The 25,851-nt window shown below is 47.1% G+C and overlaps 1 protein-coding gene across 3 annotated transcripts; it reads left to right on the top strand.

Moving 5' to 3' along the window:
• The first annotated feature begins 1,419 nt into the window (after positions 1-1,419).
• On the top strand, positions 1,420-18,347 carry RPS24 (ribosomal protein S24). Of its 3 annotated transcripts, XM_075349068.1 has the most exons (7): positions 1,420-1,470; positions 5,155-5,220; positions 5,372-5,581; positions 8,004-8,114; positions 10,195-10,212; positions 15,426-15,449; positions 18,267-18,347. In XM_075349068.1, exons 1-5 carry the CDS (start codon positions 1,468-1,470, stop codon positions 10,198-10,200), a joined length of 396 nt encoding a protein of 131 aa, XP_075205183.1. In that variant the 5' UTR covers positions 1,420-1,467; the 3' UTR covers positions 10,201-10,212; positions 15,426-15,449; positions 18,267-18,347. The 3 variants fall into 3 exon arrangements, with proteins under 3 accessions (XP_075205183.1, XP_075205184.1, XP_075205182.1); XM_075349069.1 differs by lacking the exon at positions 15,426-15,449; XM_075349067.1 differs by lacking the exons at positions 10,195-10,212; positions 15,426-15,449.
• The last annotated feature ends 7,504 nt before the right edge of the window (positions 18,348-25,851 follow it).

The following is a 25,851-nucleotide window of genomic DNA, read 5'->3' as shown; positions in this document are numbered from 1 at the left end:
AGTCCCTATACTGGCCACAGTGCCCGGAGTGACCGCCAGGCTGCATATTTCACAGTCCCTATACTGGCCACAGTGCCCGGAGTGACCGCCAGGCTGCATATTTCACAGTCCCTATACTGGCCACAGTGCCCGGAGTGACCGCCAGGCTGCATATTTCACAGTCCCTATACTGGCCACTGTGCCTGGAGTGACCGCCAGGCTGCATAGTTCACAGTCCCTATACTGGCCACAGTGCCCGGAGTGGCCGCCAGGCTGCATAGTTCACAGTCCCTATACTGGCCACAGTGCCCGGAGTGGCCGCCAGGCTGCATAGTTCACAGTCCCTATACTGGCCACAGTGCCCGGAGTGGCCGCCAGGCTCTGGAGCCTACCTCACCTGCATATTTCACAGTCCGCTGGTTTCACACTACGTCTTTTTAACATCCGTCAAAAACGTTTTTTTAACGGAAGTACGGATCCTGTGCAAATCCGTTTTCATGTCAATGCATTTTCAATGGACTCTCGTCCACCTGCGTTTGCGTGCGTTTGCGTCCGTTAGACGCAGGATCCTTCCTTTTGCGTTATTTTAACATGTTTCAAAAACGCAACATGTAGCGTTTTTGAGCTCCGTCCAAATACTGCAAATTGCTGGATCCTGACTATAACGCACGCAAACGTAGGTGAACGTTGCATGCTGATAGACAGGATCCTGCATTTGGACTGAGCATGCCCAGACAGTACTTTGCATGGCCGGAAACAGAGTCTCTCTCTCTCTCTCTCTCTTTCTCTCTCTTTCTCTCTCTTTCTCTCTCTCTCTCTCTCTCTCTCTCTCTCTCTCTTTCTCTCTCTTTCTCTCTCTTTCTCTCTCTCTCTCTCTCTCTCTCTCTCTCCTCCCGTGCAAGCAGCCCGGCTCCGCTGGCAGCAGCAGACTCGTAACCAAGATAAATATCGGGTATCCAAGGCCGATGTTTACCTTAGTTACCAGCGTCTGCAGCTGTCAGAAGCCTCCTCCCACTCTAGTTCCCCTCACTCCCGATCACATGACTACAATGCCCGCCCCGAAACATCCACTGCAGGATCCTGCAAAATAACATATGCGTTTGCATACGTTATTTGCTGTAAAAGCAGGATCCGTACTTCCGTTAAAAAAACGTTTTCAACGGATGTTAAAAAGACGTAGTGTGAAACCAGCCGCGCACTGTCTGTGCTAAGTACAACACAAGTCTGCTGTGCTGCACACCAAACCATAGAGGGCTCTACTGAGCAGGCGCAGTGTTTTTTTTTTTTTTTTTTTTTTTGTTTTGTTTTTTTTTATGCGGCCCTTTGAAATCTGCGGACTGTGTATCGATGATTGACGGACTTTCCAACCAATGCTTGTTCGAATGCAGGCGCTTGCAACCACACCCACTTCCTGTGAGTCCTACGACCTGATTGGCTGAAGAAGCTTCGGTCTTTCTTTCCTTCCTCCCTGAGAGCGACGGTACCAAAATGGTGAGTGTCGGCGCGTAGAATTTGTACAATCCGAGACTTATCCACGCCATCCTGCCTTAGGAGCTGACGAGCGTGTTATGTGGGGCTCCCTCGGTGGCAGTGCGGCTGGTGGCGGGATATTTGTGAGGTTCTGTTGGGAGAGCTCTGGATAATCCGCCCTGTTGCAGGCCCGTGTGGCGGCTGCTCCAGGTATACGCCATTGGTGGAGTGACTGTCCGGAGCAGTGCTGTTGATCCGCCTGTCCCCGAGTCAGCCCTGCAGGTAGTGCTATCACGTGATCTGCGCGGGTCATTACAGGCTCTGTCCTCCCCTGATCGCCTCACCCCGGGGTAGCCCTGCAGGTAGTGGTATCAGGGGGCCTGTGTTGGTCAGTACAGGCTCGGGGTCTCCCCTTTCTCCCTGTGGTTGCCTGCCGGCCTCCTGTCCCTGGGGTACTTCTGCAGGCAGTGCTATCATGGGAACTGAGGGTCATTACAGGCTCTGTCCTCCCCTGGTTGCCCTCTCTTCGCAGGGTCACCCCAAAACCGCCTATACCTTGAGCAGCCCTGCAGTTAGTGCTGTCATGTGATCTGTGCAGGTCATTACAGGCTCTGTTCCCCTGGCTGCCTCTTCCTGGGGCAGCACTGCTGGTAGTGCCATCACTGGATCTGTGCAGGTCATTACAGGCTCTGCTCCCCTGGGTCGTTACCCTGGCTGCCTCTTCCTGGGGCAGCACTGCTGGTAGTGCCATCACTGGATCTGTGCAGGTCATTACAGGCTCTGCTCCCCTGGGTCGTTACCCTGGCTGCCTCTTCCTGGGGCAGCACTGCTGGTAGTGCCATCACTGGATCTGTGCAGGTCATTACAGCCTTTGCTCCCCTGGGTCGTTACCCTGTCCGCTTGTTCCTGGGGCAGCACTGCAAGTAATGCCATCACTGGATCTGTGCAGGTCATTACAGGCTCTGTTCCCCTGGGTCGTTACCCTGGCTGCTTCTTCCTGGGGCAGCACTGCTGGTAGTGCCATCACTGGATCTGTGCAGGTCATTACAGGCTCTGCTCCCCTGGGTCGTTACCCTGGCTGCCTCTTCCTGGGGCAGCACTGCTGGTAGTGCCATCACTGGATCTGTGCAGGTCATTACAGGCTCTGCTCCCCTGGGTCGTTACCCTGGCTGCCTCTTCCTGGGGCAGCACTGCTGGTAGTGCCATCACTGGATCTGTGCAGGTCATTACAGGCTCTGCTCCCCTGGGTCGTTACCCTGGCTGCCTCTTCCTGGGGCAGCACTGCTGGTAGTGCCATCACTGGATCTGTGCAGGTCGTTACCCTGGCTGCCTCTTCCTGGGGCAGCACTGCTGGTAGTGCCATCACTGGATCTGTGCAGGTCATTACAGCCTTTGCTCCCCTGGGTCGTTACCCTGTCCGCTTGTTCCTGGGGCAGCACTGCAAGTAATGCCATCACTGGATCTGTGCAGGTCATTACAGGCTCTGTTCCCCTGGGTCGTTACCCTGGCTGCTTCTTCCTGGGGCAGCACTGCTGGTAGTGCCATCACTGGATCTGTGCAGGTCATTACAGGCTCTGCTCCCCTGGGTCGTTACCCTGGCTGCCTCTTCCTGGGGCAGCACTGCTGTTAGTGCCATCACTGGATCTGTGCAGGTCATTACAGGCTCTGCTCCCCTGGGTCGTTACCCTGGCTGCCTCTTCCTGGGGCAGCACTGCTGGTAGTGCCATCACTGGATCTGTGCAGGTCATTACAGGCTCTGCTCCCCTGGGTTGTTATCCTGGCTGTCGCCTGCAGCTCTGCAGGTAGTGCTATCATGTGACTTGTTCCGGTCATTACAGGCTTTGTCCTCCCAGACCTTTACCTAACCTCCAGTGTGTACAGCATTGAAGCTGCGGCCTACAAGCCAACGTGGTCACAGGCCCCTATAAGTTAGAGTGTGGCCTAGTGGAGCAGCCGTCCCTCTTCATCTGCAGGGCCTGGTAAACCTTCATTGATCGGTGCCTCTCCCAGCGGTGCGCGTAGGTGATAATTAGTGATGAGCGAGCACTACCGTGCTCAGTGTTCGTAACGAACAGTCGGGCCCTCTAATGGCCTTTACTCCTGTACCAGAGTATAATAGAAGGCAATGGGGAATTCCAGCATTTTTCCGGAAAGCCCGTCTGAGCATCTGACTGGTCTTCGAATACCAAGAGCCTAACATGGTAGTGCTCACTCATGACTACTGATATTTCCTTGGGAGAAGCCCTTTAAGGACACTTAAGGTGTAAAACATAGCATGGATATAGCCTTGTTGTCTTGTATAGACATCACATAGTGCTAAAGTACTGGCAGCAGTCACCAACTGCGACAACGTGGAGGTGGTATACGCCATGTGACCTTTACATGTGACTACTGGCTGGTGTCAGTCGTCCACCACTGATCCTTAGGATGGGCCATTAGAGATGAGCAAATTCACAGGACCCTGGTCCATCTTCCATAACTGTGACCAGGAGGACTACGCATGTCCTTATCTGCTGATCCTACAGGATGGCGGGGTGTCTTAAGTGTGTATCATGCGGCAGTGATGATGCCACGTCGGCCTGGCTAATCAACACATGAGATTTGCTGGCCTCTCGTCCAGCAGTCACACATCACTGACTGAATTCATTCTCCCAGCCTTATACTGCGCAGCTAGGAGCCCGGTGCACAAAGCTCAGTGATCAATTGTGAGACCCTTATGGGACCCTTTAGGACTTCCACCTTTTTAATGTAGCTAGTCAATGTAGCACCGTATTGTTACGCTTTCCATTTATTCATTTCTGCCTTGAGGATTAGAAGTGAGACATTGGGATTCTGACTAAGGCTAAGTTCACATTTCCGTTGTTTTGCATCAGTCACATGTGTTGCTTGACGCATGTAACTGATCCGTTGTACAACGGATGACAACGAAAAGAATTTCATTGTCGGACTCCGTTGTGTGCGGGGGGGGCGGAGCTGAGGACGTCAGTGCCGCGGTCTGCATGGCTGGGGACAGGTGAGTGTGTGTGTGTCTCTACATGCGTGTGTACATGCGGAGTGCGAGGGGGCGGAGCCGAGCGGGGCCGTGCAGCTGAGGACGTCAGTGCCGCGGGGACTGCAGGGCTGGGGACAAGTGAGTGTGTGTGTACACATGCTGAGTGCGGGAGGGGGCGGAGCCAAGTGGTAAAGTGTCGGCCTCCTTGCACACTGTATCCAGTGTAAATATCGGGTAACTAAAAGCAATGCACTTTTTGCTTGGTTACCTGATATTTATCTTGGTTACCAGCATACACCACTTAGCGCGGGCTCCCTGCACCCGTAACCACTGTAAATATCGGGTAACTAACCAAAGCGCATTGCTTGGTTACCCGATATTTATCCTGGTTACGGGGCAGGGAGCCAGAGAGAGCATGCGCAGCAAAATCCTACGGATCGCGCTGCTCAAAAAAACGTTACAGGCTGCGTTGCTCCCGCCCGGCGGTTAGTTAAAAAACAATGCGGATGCAACGCAGCATAATCAGTCGCAATCCGTCACTAATAGAAGTCTATGGGGAAAAACAGGATTCCTGCAAAATATTTTGCAGGATACCGTAATACCTCAAGGCGACGGATTGTGACTGATGCAAAACAACGGAAGTGTGAACTTAGCCTTATCCTGCCTAGTAGAGACATGTGAGAAACTAAATCATTTTTTGTATTTTATTTTAGAACGACAGCGTCACCATTAGAACTCGGAAGTTCATGACCAACAGACTGCTTCAGAGGAAGCAAATGGTAAGTCGCTGCCACCCCTGCCCATAGCGGCCTATGAGACGTTTTGTCAGCATTCTTTCCTTATTTTGGTATTGCCTTAAACTGTTACATTAGTGTAAAGATATTTATTGTGCAGTTTTCATTAAATCTGTATTGTGATTCTTGCTTTTAGGTCATAGATGTCCTTCATCCTGGGAAAGCTACTGTCCCCAAGACCGAAATCAGGGAGAAGCTGGCGAAAATGTACAAGACTACCCCAGATGTGATCTTTGTGTTCGGTTTCAGGACTCACTTTGGTGGTGGCAAAACTACCGGCTTTGGCATGATTTATGATTCTCTAGACTACGCCAAGAAGAATGAACCCAAGCACAGACTGGCCAGGGTAATTGTCAGGGGTGTAAAAGCTGTTTGTTTCCAAAAATGTGTTTATGGGTGAAAAAGACTTAAAGCACCATTCCAGCGTTTTTGCGCAGAAATTGCTCTTTTAAAGGGAACCAGTCACCAAATTGAGGTATAACCCAAAATTAGCACCTTAAGTAACGCTTGTGCTGCATTCCATAAAGGTGCATATTCTCCCCTGACTCTCCCTGTACACCCCCAAATCCCTTTTTAATCTCCTGTGCTGTATGTAAATCTTTGGGTCTGGTCCTATGGGCGTCCTTGGTTGAGGCTCCTGTCCCTCCTCCATGTTGATCACTGTCCTCTTCTGATGATTGATGTGGATAGTTCCTCCTGTGCTGGGTAAACTCTTACCCTTTTGCAGAGACCTCTGGTTTGACCATGCACACATGTATTCGGCTCTGTCTGCAGTAGGGCAGAGTGAAGTGCGCCTGCGCGAGCCAGCAATGTCTTTGATGTGGATGGTGCTGGAGGCGTCATCCAAGTCAGTCATCACAAGAGGACGGCGATCAGCATGAAGAGGAGGGACAGGAGCCTCAACTAAGGACCCTCTTCTGACCGGGCCCAAAGATTTACATGCAGCGTGGGAGAATATTAAAAGGTTTTTGTGGTGTGAACAGGGGTAGTTGGGGGATAACATTCATTTTTTTTTATGGAATGCAGCACAAGCGCTGCTGAAGGTACTAGTTTTGGTTTATACCTCAAAAATCTGGTGACAGGTTCCCTTTAAATGTAAGTCCCCTGCCCTTAGCGTTTTATACTTGACCTCTGGTGGTTTCATACCCTTTTGTGCCGCTCCATCACTTCTGATGTTTCATCACAAGCTCCCAGTGGAACTGTAGAGAGCCAGAACAAGGCTTTCCAGAGATGTATGTAGTTCTGCGCTCCATAAAACACTGGAGCTACGGCAGGTCACAAATCACAGGCGACAATAGAAGATGAAGGGGGGGTATAATGCAGGGGTCAGGAAACTTGGATATAAAGCGACAATCCAGTGGGGCAGTAAAAACCCTAAACACTGGAGTGGTGTTAAAACTGACATGCTGCAGAAATACAACAGCTCCAAATCTGCAAGGAGAAAGTTGGCAGCACGAAATTTCAGAAATCTCATTCACTTGGCTGGGAGTCTTGGTGTGCGTTCCCACGATCAGTGTTTGCAGTATTTTGGACACAGCGAGCTTCAGTTGCATCCAAAATGCTGTGTTGTACAGTACAAGCATAGTGAATGGGATTTCTAGAAATCCCGTGCCAACTGTGCTTGTTTTTTCCGGAGCAAACACTGACCTGTGGTGTGGATTTCCAAGCCGCAGCATGTCAATAGTTTGCTGTGGAATCGCATGCGTTTTCTGTGTAGAGAGGACACAAGCGAGAGACCGCAGCGAACTGAACCCTGATCATGTGTACAAGCAGCTGCGGTCTCCTGCCAAGGAGACTGACTGCCCCTGCATCCAGGACACTTTGACGCCTGATCGTGGGCACATACACTTAGGATTGTTTTGCTGCAGAAAAGCTTTACATCAAATGGCTAGAAAAGTCAGGGACATCTTCACCACTCAGCAGTTTTCAGTTTTTTGTTTTTTTTGTTTTTTTTTTCCATCCCCTTTAAAGAGCCATAACTTTTTTTTATTTTTTTTTATTTTTGCGTCAACTGTTGTATAAGTGCAATTTACTGGACGAGTTATACTTTTTGAAGGAAACCAGTAATTTTACCATATAGTGTATTAGAAAACTGGGGGAAAAAAATCCAAATGCGGTGAAATTGCGAAAGAAAGGTGAATTCCACAATTTGTTTTTTTGGGAGTGTTTATTTACAATGATCACTATACAATACAACTGACCTTGTAGAGTGATTCTTAAGATCAGTATGGGTACATAGATACTGTCCATATACATTGGATGCAAATATCTATGGTGTATGTGGGCGGCTCATCTCACCTTAAAATACCCGGGTTGCTGTGAGTTACTTATTTGTAAGACGCCAGGCCAGAATGTTTGGGGAATAAACCTCAGTGTATGGGAAAGTCAGGAGGTTGTAGTTCACATTACTCGTTAATTAGCTGTCTGCTTAACCATCTGTAGACCATAACGTTTTGCTTAAAAGTATATGCCAACTAGAGCAAGAGGGTTGGTGAAGACAAATAGCCAAGGCTGAAATCTAACTGTTCTTACATGATGATAGAAGTAGGATGGCCTACAACCCACTGAGGGTACTTCATCCAGGCACATCAGAAAATAACATCTTCATTTATAGCGCCAACATATTCCGCAACACTTCACAATTAACATCCTCATTTATAGCCAACACATGGGAGGAGCACTAACAATGAGTTACGGAGAAGAGCAAAATGACGCACTACCCTGGTACAGTTTCCTATAAATTGTGTATCCTAATGTCCTTTTTATAGCATGGTCTCTATGAGAAGAAAAAGACCTCTCGAAAACAGCGTAAAGAAAGGAAAAACAGAATGAAAAAGGTTCGGGGTACAGCCAAAGCTACCGTGGGTGCCGGTAAAAAGGTAAGTGTAAAGCACAGCAGCTTGCAATGTCTCTTTAAATGTCATGAGGTCATGTTAGTAACGTCTTCACATTTTATCTTGTCTCTGTTCTCCCCTCTGATGTACAGAAGGTAACACATCTTATAGTGGATTAGTATGTAGCATTTGCCAGATCATAGTGTTTTTTTTTGGGGGGGGGGGTTTATACAAATTTAGTGGAGTGAGCACTACCATGCTCCATTACTTGAAATAAGCAGGTTGGATGGGCTCTACTCTTTCCAGAATAATGGAAGTCAATGGGAAACTTGATTATTATTCCAGAAGATCCTCTAAAAATGTTTTTCCCATAGACTTCCACTCTACGCTGTACATGAGTTGAGCCTGTCCGTTCTGCTCGGTTCGAGTATCGGAGCATGGTAGTGCTCAAACATCACTAATGAAAACCCATTGAAGTGTAATACTAGGAATTTGTATTTGGCTCTGAAGCTAAAGTGCAAAAATCCACATTTCCGTAGAGGGATATTTCTCCATTAATGACTGAATAGTGTCTACTAAAGTGCAACTATTGGTAAAGCTGCCTTGATTAAAAATAAATAATGAAGTGGTTGTGTAACAACTCTATCACAATGGCGCGCTGATCTCGGCGAGGCGAATTTCCTCATCACCACACTTCTCAAAATACCCAGTGTCTGTAGCTCGAGCCACAGCATTAAATGGCTATCGGCGTCCTTCGTGTAACGTAAAGGCACCCTGATGCAGCCATTAAAGGACCACCAATTGGCTACACAGAATACTCGTGCCTGGTATTCATATCTGGAAACAAGCCTTAGGCTCTGTGCCCACGTGTGCGTATTGCATGCAGTTACACTGTGATCTGCACCGCAGCGTAACTGCATGCGTCCTGCGTCCCCTGCACAATCTATGAAGATTGTGCATAATCCATGCCCACGTGGCGTTTTAGAATGCTGAGATTTTCAAGCTGCCAAATCGCTGCGTTCTAAAAAGCAACATGTCACTTCTCTCGTGCGCTCTGCATGCTGTCTCCATTCTGTCTATAGGGATAGGCAGCATCCAGAGCGCACAAATTCTGCAGTCACCAAAGTTTCAGAACGGAGCTTTTCAGCTGCGCTCTGAAGCGCACATGCAGTGACTTTACGCTGTGGTGCAGAGCGCACACACGTGGGCACATAGCCTTATAGTGTTCCCCCACTCCTTAGCTGTGTGCAGGAATACCATCTTATCTGTGTAGTGCTGCTTTTGGAGGAATTGTCAAGTTCTTTGCCTTTGCTTGACTTAAATGTAAAGAAGCGAAGTGTAAGACTTGGTTCACCTTGTCTTTTTCCCCACATGATGGTCTCTTGGTTTATACATCATTGACCATTGGGATATATTTAATGTTAATTCTGCTGCAAATTGCATTAAAATGCAACACAATCAGCATCACTTGCATGTGGATTTCACTGTCTCCTCCAAAGAGTGAAATCCTTGCTAAAAATCCACCACATAAATTGCATCTAGTATTGTATTGCAGGTCTAATCTTGGGCGGCACGGTGGCTCAGTGGTTAGCACTGCAGCCTTGCAGCGCTGGGGTCCTGGGTTCAAATCCCACCAAGGACACCATCTGCAAGGAGTTTGTATGTTCTCCCCGTGTTTGCGTGGGTTTCCTCCGGGTACTCCGGTTTCCTCCCACACTCCAAAGACATACAGATAGGGACTCTAGATTGTGAGCCCCAATGGGGACAGTGTTGCAAATGTATGTAAAGCGCTGTGGAATTAATAGCGCTATATAAATGAATAAAATTATTATAATTATTATTATTATAATCTGTTTGCTGCTGTGCTAGTACCTAACGGCTGCAAATCCAATCTGACAACCTGCAGCACCGCAGCCATGTATGAACACTCTCTTAATGGCTCTGCTGGCTCATGAGTCTTGGCTAAGTCCTCACTTAGTGTTCAGTTCTGTGACATGAAGCAAATGGCTTGTAATGATTCTTTCATATTGTTGGTTGCTTGACTATTATGGGAAAATGAATTTCTGGCTATAGGTTTGTATAATAACACTGACTTTTTATTCCACCCTTTCTTTGCATTCTTCAGAAATGAAGTGACCAGCAGGTAGAGTGATTGCATGAGTGTGCCCACTGTGTGCTTCATACAGTCCCATTGTAGGTTTGCATGTGACTACTTGGTTATAATCCCCGTGATTGTGTTAATCTCACAAGTTGTCTGAAGACTGTTAGTTTTTAGCAGTGATGTCCCTAAGGTCAGGAGGACATGGTCATTGTACAATATGTGCTTGCATGCTTCTGGAACATAAGTGGATCACACATTATGCTTATGTATGCATCATTGTAGGCTGAATGTGTACATATTCAGCTTCCTGAACCTGTATTCTGTGTGTGTGTGTGTGTGTGTGTGTGTGTGTGTGTGTGTGTGTGTGTGTGTGTGTTTGTAATTTTTTTTTTTTTTTTTTTACTTTAAATCTGTAAATATTTTGCACCGTTCCTAGATACAAGCACACTGCTTATGTAGCCGTGGACTTTTTTTACAGACAGGACTTTACTCCCTTGTACCTCCTCACTGGAGAGGATTGTCCTCACTGATGTCTGTTTCAGCTGTTGGCCTTCCCTACATGACTGACTAGTCACTGCCCAGAGGGAAGTGGGTTGGGAAGAAGATTCCTTTAACTGGCCTTTTGAACTTGTCACTGAAGCGGCATGGGTTTTTTTCCCATGCCACAGTGATTCAGAGTAAAACATACCTGGCTGCGATGAGAGGCAGTTTCTGATGCATGCAGCCTGAACCTTGGGCAGCAAGCATCAGCTGTTAAGTTCCCTTTAAGTCAACCATGCATTATATTTCCCAGTGTATGCCCAGTCTTCTTTCACTCAACTTCACTCCTTCCTTATAGTATGCGATCTGCATGCCTGGGACCATGCTTGTCAGCCATCCCTTCTCGGAGCATGTAGGGCAAAGTCATCTCTACATGCTCATTAAACTGCAGAGGAATATAGTTGGCAACATGACAAGCTCATTTAATCTCCTGTTCAATAGTATGAGACCTTTTGATCATAATCTTCTCCAACTAGTGTAACGTATAGAACAAATAGTTCACACGATACATTAGACTTGATAGATACAGCAGGTGAAATAAATATTGAATACCACCGATTTCCTAAGAAAATAGGTTTCTAAAGGTGCAATTGACATGAATTTTCTCACCAATGTCAACAGCCCATCGAATGCAACATAGGCAAAGAAATTAAACCATAGATGTCTATAAATTGTGTAGTAATAAGAACTGACACTGGGGAAAAATAAAGTATTGAACTTGCTTACTGAAATTATTAGTTTGTACAAAAGCCTTTGTTGGTGATGACAGCTTCATGACGCTTCCTGTATGGAGAAACTTGTTACATGCACTGCTCAGGTGTGATTTTTGGTCCATTTTTCCACACAAACGCGATTCAAATCCTGAAGCTTCTGTGGGCTTTTTTATGAACGCTAAGGCTATGTGCGCACGTTGCGTACTGGCGCTCCAGAAACAAAAGCCTATTCCATGCGCTCTGCATGTGGCCCCTCCCAGCCCTTCCCATAGACAGAGCTGGGACTTCATGCAGAGCGCACAAAAGAAGTGACATGTCAATTCTTAGAACGCGCGCTTCGGACAGCAGCCGAAGCGCTGCGCTCTAATATGCCACGTGCGCATGTCTCCTGCATAATCTCCATAGATTATGCAGGGGACGCAGGATGCATGCAGAGACGCTGCGGTGCAGATCGCAGCGTAACTGCATGCAATTACGCAACGTGCGCACATAGCCTAAGCTTTAGTTCCTTCCATAAATTTTCTATTTGATACAGGTCAGGTGATTGGCTGGATAATTCCAGCAGCTTTTATCTTCTTTCTCTGAAACCATTTGGGTGGTTCTTGGCTATGCGTTTGGGACCATTGTCTTGCTGGAATGTCCACCCTCTTCATTTTCATCATCCTGGTAGATGGCATCTGATTTTTATCATTATGTATGTAAATTTGTCCTTTTCATCCTTCCATCAATTATGACGTTTGCCACTGCTCTATGCTGAAAAACAACCCAACACCATGATGTTCCCACCTCTAAACTTCAGTGTCTGTACTTGGTATGGCGTTTTCAGGGTGATATACGGGGCTTTTTTTTTTTTCTCCATGATCAAACTTTAATCCGCTTGAACATTCTTTGCATTAAGCGGTTGAGTCTTGCATGGAGAGCATGCATACAGGCCATGAAGGTTGATTTGCTTTACTTAATATTTATTTTTTTTTTTTTTTTGTATACAGGAACCAATCACCAGGCTTTTTGTGTATAACCTAAAGCCAGTGCTATACTGGTACTATCAGGCTGATTCTAGACATACCTGTAGTGGTCAGCTCAGATGTTTAGGTTTTGAAATCCAAAAAAGTAAAGTATTTAAATTGGCTCCTTCTTGAGTTGCAACGGAGCAGATAATATATTAATAGTTACCCCTCCCTCTGTTAGAATTAGCATAAGCATTATACAAACGACTCACTTTGTCTGTTGCAGGACCTGTGTGAGGGGATACCCATATTACCTGGTATCCAGCATTGGTGGATGAGGCCCCGCCCCTTCTGGTCACATGGGTATGACCTCACACAGGTCCTGCAACAAAGTGAATAGTTTGTATGCTTTTGCTAATTCTTACAGGGGGAGGAGACAACTATGAATATATTATCTGCTCATTGCAACTGCCATTCCACAAGCCGCTAATTTTATTAACTTTACTTTTTTGGATTTCAAAGCCTAAACATCCGAGCTGACCACTACAGGTATGTATAGAATCAGCCTGATATAGCACTGGATTTAGCTTGTATACGAAAATCCTGGTGATTGGTTCCCTATAAACCGTTGTAGCTAGTGAGTCGGTCCAAACCAAACCATCCCCCCCCCCCCCCCTTTTTGTAGGGGTGTGCACACAATCAATAGATGCTTCGTCCTAGACATAGTGTCAGTCCTCCTGTGGTGACATAAGTGGTGTACGCAGGAGGGAGAATGCAGTTGCCTGTGCCCACATTCAGTGTTCGTGGAGCTGCGGACTTTTGCAATGTTCTTCCCGCAGAGAACACTCCGCGTCGCATGTCCGTTCACGCTGCGAAGAAAAGCACAGTGGGCATGGAATTTCTAGAAATCCATCCACTGTGCTTCTACTGTACAATGCAGCGTTTTGCACTCGGTGAAAACACGCTGCATCCAAAATGCTGCTAATCCTGATTGTGTGCACTCTCTTTACCTCTCTACAGATGATCCTTTTGTTCTTGAACAACTCTAATTGTTTTCACTCCTGTCTAAAATCTTGCGGTGAGCACCTGGTCGTGATTGGTTTATGATGAAATGAAATTGTTGGTTTTCACTTCCAGATTATGGACCATTCAGTTGTTTTGAAATTCTTATGTAACCATTGCAATCTATATGCTTAATGATTGCAAAGGTCTTGAGACAGCTCACTGATTTTTACCCATCATGAGATGTCCTTGTGGTTCCTTCCCTAGCTCCCCCCCTATGACGCCTTTTTTTTTTTTTTTTTTTTTTTTTTTATACGCCATCAGATGAACTAGCTTATATTATTTTTCACCAAGTGGCAGAATTGTTTAATTACTGACAGATATCAGCTGGTGTCATGATTTTCATTGCTTTTTGCACCTTTCCATGTGTTTTTTCCTGTCATTAAACATCTAGATTTATGGACCTCTATAGTTTGATTTCTTCACCTGTGTAGATTGGATGGGTTGCTACCAACATCTGGCAAGAAATTAATTTAAACAGCACCTTTAGAAATGTTTACCGTATTTTTTGCTTTATAACCAGCACCTGGTAAGATGCACCTAGGGTTTAGAGGACAATTTAAAAAAAATATATATTTTGAGACAAATAATGCACTAAACATTTTAATAAAATTCTAAAAACATTATTTTAACAATATAGACTCAACAGCATTGTAAGTAACATGAACCATGTTTGTGAATAACATGAGGGGAAGCTTGTGGGATGATGGGGGACCTGCGGATGACGCACTGTTGTGGAGGACTGCCAGCCCCCTCATCCTTAGGAATACACCCACTTACTGTATACCATACATAGGTGTGTTCTGCAAGATGAGGGGGGTGGTTGTCACTTTTGCAACGCTTTGGCCATTGCATTACATTCCCTTCCTGGGGTGTTTATACTAAATGACTACAGTCCCCATCATCCTTCAGAATACACACCCATTGATTCAGTATATTCTGAAGGCTGATGATGGGGGTTGTTCCACTTCAGTGTATTTGCTCAGTTATTAACGATCCTTCTTTCAACTGACAATTTTGTCAGGGTCAGATCACTGATTGGTGGAGGCAGCTCTGCAGCAGTGTCCGGCCCTGCAGAGGAGGAGAATCACTCCTTTCTTACCTCTTTATTAAAATAGTCTCCACCTGCTGAGAACTAAAACGGAGCCCTCCACGATCTCTATCTGCGCTGCCTTCGACGCCATGGACTTTAGGAAAAAATGGCTGCGGAGGCAGCGCATGCGTGGATCGAGATCTCACTCTGTGCCACTTCCGCAGCCATTTTCCTGAAGTCCATCACGTCTGAGGCAGCGCAGGTACAGATAGAGGTCTCTGTTCTGAGATCCATGGCGCCTGCTTCTGCAGCCATTTGCCGGCAGATCCAAATACTTGGCCCAATAGCAAAATATGTATCATGAGCACATATGCTGCACGTGTATACAGAAGCACAGGTATACGTGTGTAATTAATACAAATATACATCTGCATTGTAGAGTACATGTGCAGTGTGGGGGAGTTTGTTCTGTAGTGCTGAGGATGAAGAGGTGAGGGGGTTTTCATACATATTGTGCACCTTACTTAATATTCCTCTTTACCATTGATCTGTAATACGTGGTAATAACTCTTGTCCTTGTTCCTTAATATTGATACAATATCGTAAATGCTTTGAAGGGAGCCTGTCACCTGACTAGTGCTGCACAAACCACAATCATGAATCCGGCCCTTTGTCACGATTGTGAGACTTGTCAGTCACCTCTTAATAGTATATAGATAATGGTAAACGTCACTTTTGCAGTGCTGACGCCAGTGTCTGATCAATACTGCCTGTAGTTTGGGCAGCGTGAATCTGGTGACAGGTTCCCTTTTAACTTGTATAACAAATCTTTTTGTTTTCTTTTATTAGATTTTTTTTTTTTTTTTCTTTTTTTTTTTTTTTCTCTTGCCCAATTAAGTCACTTGATCTAATTTAAAAAATTAAACTCATTTTCTTTTTATTTTCCTGTTACTTTCCCAGTGAGTTTGAGGCTAGTTTTCGCAGGTACTTCAATTGTGTTGTAAAGCATGCTTGCATGGAAAACATTGCATTTATAGGGCAGCTGCTGACCTTGTTTAATTTGCTTTTAAGGGTTGTTGTAGCTTATAAAGTTTATTGCCTATTCCGAGTACAGGTGGTAACTACTAGGTGAGACTGCTGCATCTCCACTGATCACCAGGACAGTGTTCCCATGTGCCTTGTTGAAAGAGTTGTGTTCACACGGGTGTGCTAACAATCTATAGTGTATGGGGCTGACAGATTGCCAACAGCAGTAATCTGCTAACCCAGTACCTTAGCGGGACATGGATGTCGTAATTTATTACAAAAGGGACCTCCTGGTTTCACCTGTCCTGTTAAAAATACCATGGGGAAGTTGGAATACCCTTTAAAGTATCTGCATGGTATTTCATGTGCGCTTGGAGAGCACAATTTTTTATTTTTTTTATTTGCTTTAGAAAGCGAAAATTCTCAATTTATAGTAAAATAAACTTGCCATATTAATGTTGGGAAAAGGTGGTGCTAGGTGCCTGCTTGTCGTGTCTGTCTTGGAACCGTTTATTTTTCTTAGAATATAAATCACCTATTCGGCTGCGTAAATGTGTTCTTCTGTCCATTCTTTATTCCTAAACTTAGATATGGACATAGCTTCATGAAACCTAATCTGTTCCTAGAGTTTTTGACTTTTTTTGTTTTTCTTTTTTGTTCCAATCTTTATTATAGGCAATTAAAGGGAATCTGTCACCAGGTTTTTATAATTTATCTGAGGTCAGCACAAGGTAGAGACAGACTCTGATTCCAGCACTCTATTACTTAGTTTACTGGGTGCAGCACTTAAGACACAATCAGAGTTCTTGGCTGTTACAGACCTCAGAAAGTTAAAGGGAACCTGTCACCTAGAATATGTGTTCTGACCTATCAGCAGATGCATGTGTACCCTAATTACACCTCCCTACCCATCCTTGTGTTGTAAAATTGTATAAAATGAAAGTAATAAACGTTTTATTACCTTCATATTTCGTATGTAAATAGCAGGGAATGTGGTCACAGAGGCGGCGCCTTGCCCTATGGATGTCTGCATATTTCCGTAGTATCACGCCCCTGTGGGCGTGATGCCATGGAGTGATGTCCCCGTTGCTCATTCTGTCCTGCGAGCTTTGCGGCAGGCTTCTCTTCCGGGTTCTCCTTGTCTGTTTCAGAGCCGGCGATTGAACACCCGGAAAAGAAGCCTGTTGTAATGCACACAGGATAGAATGAGCGACTGTGACGTCGCTCTACGGTATCACGCCCACAGGGGCGTGATACTACGGAAATATGCAAACGTCCATAGGGCAAGGCGCTGCCTCTGTGACCACATTCCCTGCTATTTACATACGAAATATGAAGGTAATAAAACGTTTATTACTTTCATATTATACAATTTTACAACACAAGGATGGGTAGGGAGGTGTAATTAGGGCACACATGCGTCTGCTGATAGGTCAGAACGCATATTCTAGCTGACAGGTTCCCTTTAACCCGACCCACACCACAGCTTTCTGGGTACATTGTATAGTGACTGTAAGCTGCTAGTCAATGCTGGGGGTGCTGTTGGACCAGAGCTCACATAGGCACCTGGCTTGTGCAGTGTTGCTCTCCTGCTGACAAAACTCATACTATGCAAACTGCCAAATAATTGACCTCTCTAAAATCAGTGTCTCAGCCCCTTCCTTGTACTTTTCTAAGATTACATGGCAAATATCTGCTGACCGATTCCCATTAAAGGGGTTGTCCATTCTCAGTAGCAGTGATTCTGTGACTGCCATATGGTGGCAGTGTGTGGTGTACTCTCTCTTCCACAATTCTCCTGTATTTCTCATGAGGTTTCCAGGCAAGTGACTGCATGTATAATACCTGCAAACTCATGGACACAGCCTATTTCAATAGAAGTGAATTGGGACAAGTGCATGGGTTAAACACATGTCTGCAAATATGGAGAGCTCCTAATGTCCCCACTTGACCGCCCACCTCATAAGGAATAAGGGGTCTTATGACAGTTCATTGCACACTTTCACAATCCAGTAGTCAGTGACTGCAGACTTTTTTCCAAGACTGAACCCCTTTTAATAAGAGTGCATGTGGCCTTGTAGCATGTTTGCATGCGGTTTTCCCTCAATCTCCTCTTCATGAAAGGTTTATTTTTAGTTTACAAAACTTGTTGATTTTGTGTGTATCTGTATGCGCACACCCTACACTAGGATCAGTGAGACATGGCTACACTTATTGATGTCCTAATTTTTCACCACGTTTCCCTTATACACCCTCTGTAGCTTAATTAGTTGAGGTGGTTATCTTCCCTTGGACAAATTTACCATATATAACTTTTGCGTTAAGTTTCATTAAAAATGTTGCACCATTTGGGTTGTGGTGCTGTCTATTGCTGAGAATCCATCAGGCAGCCCCACTATAACTAAAGGTTGTGTGTGATTATCGGTTTCTTATCTCGGCTGATATGTATGTATGTATGTATGTATGTATGTTATGTGTGTATATGTATTATATAATATTTCTCTAGATCTCATCAAAGTTGCAGCGGGAAAGAGCCTAAGGGCAAAACTGCATGCAAATGGTTTAATGAAACGCAATTGCAAAAAATTTTTAGCCCCAAATACTGACATTTTAAGTAAAAAAAAAAAAACAACAAAACAACCTGTCCCTAAAGCTGGACCACCAGTAGGAATGTTGCACTTGTTTACGATTGTCTCTAATGGTAATGCAGTGAATGTCTATAACCCTTTAAAATGTATGTTGATTGTAAAATTTTTTTTTTTGTTTCTCTTACAGAAGGATTAAAGGATCCAAAGATTGTCTGCATGAAGATTATGCTTCAGTCCTGGACTTTCTAATAAAATGTATAAAAATCGATGTCTTTTGTATGTTTTTATATACACAAAGTATACCTCTTGTTCACTTCTTCATGCCTACTCAACATCACGGCCACGGTGTAGTCACAGACTCCTACTGTTTAACCCCCTTGTCTGTAACTTTACTTCCACTTATTCAATGTGTGCAGTTACAGCTACACAAAGATCTGTCACTTGTCAAGACAGTGACATTGCTTTGATTGCTGCTGTCCAGGACTGCTCACAATCACTTTTGATTGGTCAATTGCAGCCATTTAGAAATGCTATCTGGCTTTGAGAATGATCTCTGAGAGATCTCAGTGCTGGTTATAGCAACAATCAGAAGAAAAATAGTTCTAAAGAAGCTCCACAGCACAGACTTGCAGGTCAGAGAATTTGTCAGCTGTGGAATTAAGTGGTCAGTGACGCTGTCTGTAAAGATCCTACCTGCCCGGTCCCATACATTGGAATCCAGCTGGTCAAGCACTGTTTGTGACAGATCTCCCTGACATCTGCCCGTTCATACTTCTCCCCCGCCCCCCAAAAGATAATTAGGAAGTGTCTATTGTCACCACCTGTGTCTTGTACAGTTAAACTATATTTTTTTTTTTTAATTTTTAAATAAAAAATGAAGATAATGTTAATTTTTAGAGGGTGGTGTGATTAGGACTTCAATTATATTATATTGATCTGTTACAGCCTGTGATCTGTACACTATGCTTCATCCCACCACTGCATCTAAAGGAGGACAAAATTGAATGTATTCTTCCATCTTTCTCTCAATTTAACAACTCCAATGAGTCCCCTCACCTATAGTTCAGAATACTAGCCAGTAATGAAAGGGTGTGGGGGACCTGCAGCCGAGTATACACCGGTCTTCATTTATATTATGAAGTAATCTCACCCCTCATTGATGGTCGGTGTATGAGTGGTTGTTCTTTAGTATTTTTATCATTTTGGGCTCCTGTATTCTACCATGCATTATCTAGTAAATGTTGCTGTTTTTAATTTAAGGCCTTGTGCACACGCTGCATTTTTTTTGGGTGCATGAATTTCCTACCCCAGCAAAGTCTGAGATTTCATTTTTTGCGGTCTGCACGTTGCAGTTTTTTTTCTGCATCTTTGTGGTGACCATAAAGATGAAGAATGTGAATTCTTAATGCATTTTTTTTTTGCCAGCGTTTTTGAGCCCTTCCAGACAATAGATTTGACTTTAAAAAAAAAATGCATTGGGCAAAAGCACAGTAAAAAAAAAAAATGCATGAATTTTTCTGGATGCACTTTTGCCAAAAACGCTGCATCTTTGTGGCCTAAGGGCAAGTATATAATCAACCTCCTAAAACACAAATTTTTCCCAGACTTGTACCCCTGAAAAAAAAAATATTTCTTCAGCGCTTTATTGGGAGACCCAGACGATTGGGGTATAGCTACTGCCTCCGGAGGCCACACAAAGCACTACACTAAAAAGTGCAAGGCCCCTCCCCTTCTGGCTATACCCCCCCGTGGTATCACGGGTTCTCCAGTTTTCAAGCTTTGTGCGAAGGAGGTCAGACATCCATGCATAGCTCCACAGATTTTAGTCAGCAGTAGCTGCTGACTATTTCGGATGGAAGAAAAGAGGGCCCATATAGGGCCCCCAGCATGCTCCCTTCTCACCCGTTGATGGTGTTGTAAGGTTGAGGTACCTATTGCTGGTACGGAGGCTGGAGCCCACATGCTGCTTTCCTTCCACATCCCCCTGGGGGGCTCTGAGGAAGTGGGATCCTGCCGGCCTCAAAGCTCTGACGCCGGGCTCCATCCACAGACCCATTTGAACCTGCTGGATACGGAGCTGGAGTACCGTTCAGGGACATGGCCCTGCACCATTACAGGTACTCTGTGTCCCCGTACACACAGGCACAGCACACTCCAGACTTGCTGGGTGTGCTAGTGCGCCGGGGACAGTAAAGGGTTACAGTCACTGCAGCTTTGCTGAGTGACTTTGTGTATTGGGAACTACCGCGCCGGACGCTCCGGGAGCGGCGGCGCGGATGGGACTTGTAGTTCGCCGGGGACTGGGCGCCGACCGCGCTTTTACGGCGGCGGCGCTTATAAATCCAGTCCCCGGCTTCTGCGGCCTAGTGCCGCTTCGTTCCCGCCCCCTCCCTGTCACTCAGGGAAGGGGACAGACGCTGAGCAATCAGCAGCGCCGAGGGCTGGAGCCTTATTTACATGCTCCAGCCCTCTCACTGCACACTGTCGGACGCCGGATTCCCGCTCTGACTTGGGGCACGCCCACGGCCCGCCCCTCCTCACACGAGCTGGGGAAGACGCTGGCAGCCATTACTGCAGCAGGACGGTGGCGACCATACACCCGCTTATAGGCGGGCGGTAAGCGGCACACATAGTGCTGACCCCAATATATACTGCAGTGTGTACATGTGTATTTTAACTGCATAGGTCGCTATATGCCCGCTTGGAGAGCGACACATCAGCAGCAGGAAAGCAGGTGTGCTAAGGCACAGGCTTTCTAGGCTGCTTGTATTGCACGTACTGAAGTGTTCATTTGTGTTTATGCTTGTATGCTATACACTGCACTGTACAGTCGCTAGTCTTAGCTATATTCTCCTGGAATGGCTAGACTACAGCAGCAGAAAACCAAGGGTGCTGGGGCACAGGTTTTTTTCTATGCTTCTTGTATTGCATGGGCTGCAGTGTGCATTTGTACTTGTGCTTGTATGCTATACATTGCACTGTATGGTCACTCTTCTGGGCTATATTCCCCTAGATGACTAGTCTACAGCAGCAGAAGAGCAGAGGTGCCAGGGCACAGGCTTCTATGCTGCTTGTATTGCTTGTGCTGCAGTGTTCATTTGTACTTTATGCTTGTATGCTATACATTGCACTGTACGGTCACCAATCTTGGCTATATACTTCTAGATGGCTAGTCGGCAGCGGCAAAAAAGCAACACAGATTTTCAGTGCTGTTTTTACTACATGGGATGCTGTTCATGACACCGTCCCATTGTGTGCATGCTCCCCTGTAGCACTTCGTCTGCCGGGGTCTCTAGCACTTCGTCTGCCGGGGTCTCTACTAGTCGTGGCCAAAGAAACCACCTGTCATCCCTGTCCAAGGACAGGGACGGAGTTGCAGTTTCGACAGATATATTGTCATAAGATAGAGACTTGCAGTCCAGACAGGCCATGGGCAATCTTCCTGACCAACCTCATTTGGAACGGGGGGGTCCCAGGAGGACTCTCTGTATGATAAGGCAGCTCTCCAGGACTTTGATCCTGACATCGCTATCAATCCGGATACACCGGATGGTAACGCCATACGGAATGATCCTATAGCGTCCATCAATGGAAGGTTGGATCTTTCTCCCTCAGCTCCCCCAGTGGAGGAGTCAGCTTCACAGCAGGAGAAGTCCCTTTTCAGTATCTCAAACGGATATTGAGTATTTTTCTGGCCACGCTGACTTCAGAGAAGCAGTCCAGAAACACCACACTTACCAGATAAGCGTCTTCTCCAAACGTTTTTAAGATACACGTTATCCCTTTTCCCCTGACGTGGTCAAGCGCTGGACCCAGGGTCCAAAGGTGGATTCTCCAATCTCCAGGCTTGCGTCTAGAGCCATAGTTGCACTGGAGATGGGGCTTCACTTAAAGATGCCATTCACAGACAGATGGACTCTGGTTGAAATCTGTCTAGGAGGCTATCGGCGTGTCGGTTGCTCCGGCAGTCACAGCCGTATAGGCAACCTAACCTTTTCAGCTGTTCTTGCGCAGCTGGCCTTGAGCACATGTACATCTGTACCGCAGAGGCGTCCGTAACTCCGCAATGTCTGCACTGCGACTTACCCTATTAATGCTGTCCTAAAAGTACAGTCGAGGTTTCGGTCCTTCCCAAGCTCGGGCAGGTCCCAATTGTCCTCGTGCAAAAGGGCTACAAAACCTCAGACGGGCTCAGATTCCGGCCGGGCTCAATCACGCCCAAGGAAGGCAGCCGGAGGAACCGCTACCAAGGCGGTCTCCTCATGACTCTCAGCTCTCTCTCTCTCTCCGCATCCGCGGTTGATGGCAGACTCCCCCGCCTTTGGCGACATTTAGCTGCCACAGGTCACAGACCGGTGGGTGACGGACATTGTGCTCACGTGCACAGGACAGTGTTCTGTTCTCGTCCTCCGACTCCATTCTTCAGAACGGCCCCACCTCCCCACCGAGCAGATGCCCTGCTGCAGGCGGTGGACGCTCTAAGAGCAGAAGGAGTGGTGATCCCTGTCCCCCCTCAGGAACGAGGGCGAGGGTTTGTACTCCAATCTCTTTGTGGCTCCAAAAAAGGACGGCTCCTTCCGTCCTGTTCTGGACCTAAAACTGCTCAATAAGCATGCGAACGCCAGGCGGTTCCGGATGGAATCCCTCCGATCCGTCATTACCTCAATGTCTCGAGGAGACTTCCTTGCCTCAACAGACATCAAAGATGCCTATCTCCACGTGCCAATTGCTACGGAGCACCAACGTTTTCTACGTTTTGTGATAGGAGACGACCATCTTCAGTTCGTAGCTCTGCCATTCGGTCTGGCGACAGCCCCACGGGTGTTCACCAAGGTCATGGCAGCAGTGGTAGCAGTCTTGCACTCTCAGGGACACCCGGTGATCCCTTACTTGGACGATCTACTCGTCAAAGCACCCTCCCTCGAGGCATGACAACGCAGCCTGAATGTTACGCTGGAGACTCTCCAGACTTTCGGGTGGATCATCAATTTGGCAAGGTCAAATCGGTCACCGACTCAATCACTAACGTATCTCGGCATGGAGTTCACACTCTATCAGCGATAGTGAAGCTTCCGCTGAACAAGCAGCGTTCACTGCAAACAGAGGTGCAGTCTCTCCTTCAAGGCCAGTCGCACCCCTTAAGGCGCCTCATGCACTTCCTAGGGAAGATGGTGGCAGCCATGGAGGCAGTTCCCTTTGCGCAGTTTCATTTGCGCCAACTGCAAGGGGACATTCTCCGCCAATGGGACGGGCAGTCAACCTCCCTGGACAGGAAAGTCTCCCTTTCCCAGACGGCCAAGGACTCTCTGCAATGGTGGCTTATTCCCACCTCATTGTCACAGTGAAGATCCTTCCTACCCCCATCCTGGGCAGTGGTCACGACAGATACGAGTGTCAGGGTGGGGAGCAGTTTGTCTCCGCCACAGGGCTCAGGGGACGTGGACTCAGCAGGAGTCCACCCTTCAGATCAATGTTCTGGAAATCGGGGCAGGGTATCTTACCCTACTAGCTTTCCAGCAGTGGCTAGAAAGAGAGCAGATCCGAATCCAGTCGGACAACTCCACAGCGGTGGCATACATCAACCACCAAGGAGGGACGCGCAGTCGGCAAGCCTTCCAGGAAGTCCGGCGAATCCTCATGTGGGTGGAGGACACAGCATCCACCATATCCGCAGTTCACATCCCGGGCGTAGAAAACTGGGAAGCAGACTTCCTCAGTCGCCAGGGTATGGACGCAGGGGAATGGTCCCTTCACCCGGACGTGTTTCAGGAAATCTGTCGCCGCTGGGGGGTGCCGGACGTCGACCTAATGGCGTCTCGGCACAACAACAAGGTCCCGGCATTTATGGCACGATCGCGCGATCACAGAGCTCTGGCGGCAGACGCCTTAGTGCAAGATTGGTCGCAGTTCCGGCTCACATATGTGTTTCCACCTCTGGCACTCTTGCCCAGAGTACTGCGCAAAAAATCAGATCCGATTGCAGCCGCGTCATACTCGTCGCCCCAGACTGGCCGAGGAGATCGTGGTACCCGGATCTGTGGCATCTCACGGTCGGCCGACCGTGGTCACTACCAGGCTGGCCAGACTTACTGTCCCAAGGGCCGTTTTTCCATCGGAATTCTGCGGCCCTGAACCTGACTGTGTGGCCATTGAGTCCTGGATCCTAGCGTCTTCAGGATTATCCCAAGGGGTCGTTGCCACCATGAAACAGGCTAGGAAGTCCACCTCTGCTAAGATCTACCACAGAACGTGGAAGATTTTATTAACTTGGTGCTCGGCGCAGGGAGTGTCTCCCTGGCCATTTGCATTGCCTACTTTTCTTTCCTTCCTGCAATCGGGGTTAGAAAAGGGCTTGTCGCTCGGCTTCCTTAAGGGGGAAGTCTCGGCACTATCCGTGTTTTTTTCAGAAGCGTCTAGCACGTCTTTCTAAGGTGCGCACGTTCCTACAGGGGGTCTGTCATATCGTACCCCCGTACAAGCGGCCGTTAGATCCATGGGATCTCAACAGGGTATTAGTTGCTCTCCAGAAGCCGCCTTTCGAGCCTCTGAAGGAAGTTTCCTTTCTCGCCTGTCACAGAAGGTGGCGTTTCTCGTTGCGATCACATCGCTTCGGCGAGTGTCTGAGCTGGCAGCTCTGTCATCCAAGGCTCCCTTCCTGGTGTTCCACCAGGACAAGGTAGTGCTGCGCCCCATTCCGGAGTTTCTCCCTAAGGTCGTATCCTCATTTCATCTTAATCAGGATATATCCTTGCCTTCCTTTTGTCCTCATCCGGTTCACCGGTATGAAAAGGACTTACGTTTGTTAGATCTGGTGAGAGCACTCAGACTCTACATTTCCCGCACGGCGCCCATGCGCCGTTCCGATGCACTTTTTGTCCTTGTCGCTGGTCCGCGCAAGGGGTTGCAGGCTTCTAAAGCCACCCTGGCTCGATGGATCAAAGAACCAATTCTAGAGGCCTACCGTTCTGCGGGGCTTCCGGTTCCTTCAGGGCTAAAAGCCCACTCAACCAGAGCCGTGGGTGCGTCCTGGGCATTACGACACCAGGCTTCGGCTCAACAAGTGTACCAGGCAGCTACCTGGTCCAGTCTGCACACTTTCACCAAGCATTATCAGGTGCATACCTATGCTTCGGCGGATGCCAGCTTAGGTAGAAGAGTCCTGCAGGCGGCAGTGACACCCCCGTAGGGGAGGGCTGTTTTGCAGCCCTAACATGAGGTATTTCTTTACCCACCCAGGGACAGCTTTTGGACGTCCCAATCGTCTGGGTCTCCCAATAGAGCGCTGAAGAAGGGAATTTTGTTACTTACCGTAAATTCCTTTTCTTCTAGCTCTTATTGGGAGACCCAGCACCCGCCCTGTTGTCCTTCGGGATGTTTTTGTTGTTTGCGGGTACACATGTTGTTCATGTTGAACGGTTTTTCAGTTCTCCGATGTTACTCGGAGTTAATTTGTTTAAACCAGTTATTGGCTTTCCTCCTTCTTGCTTTGGCACTAAAACTGGAGAACCCGTGATACCACGGGGGGGTATAGCCAGAAGGGGAGGGGCCTTGCACTTTTTAGTGTAGTGCTTTGTGTGGCCTCCGGAGGCAGTAGCTATACCCCAATCGTCTGGGTCTCCCAATAAGAGCTAGAAGAAAAGGAATTTACGGTAAGTAACAAAATTCCCTTCATCGGTCCCTCATACATTTTAACCCCTTCACGACCATGGACGGATCTTTCCGTCATGGATCGTGTCCCGGTAATCCCCGCCCCCTGCCGCGGGCAGGCGGCG

Source organism: Anomaloglossus baeobatrachus, chromosome 5 (assembly GCF_048569485.1).
Source record: "Anomaloglossus baeobatrachus isolate aAnoBae1 chromosome 5, aAnoBae1.hap1, whole genome shotgun sequence".
Taxonomy (NCBI): Eukaryota; Metazoa; Chordata; class Amphibia; order Anura; family Aromobatidae; genus Anomaloglossus; species Anomaloglossus baeobatrachus.
Note: the sequence above shows the minus strand (reverse complement) of the source record. Positions and strands in the feature narration are given on the sequence as shown.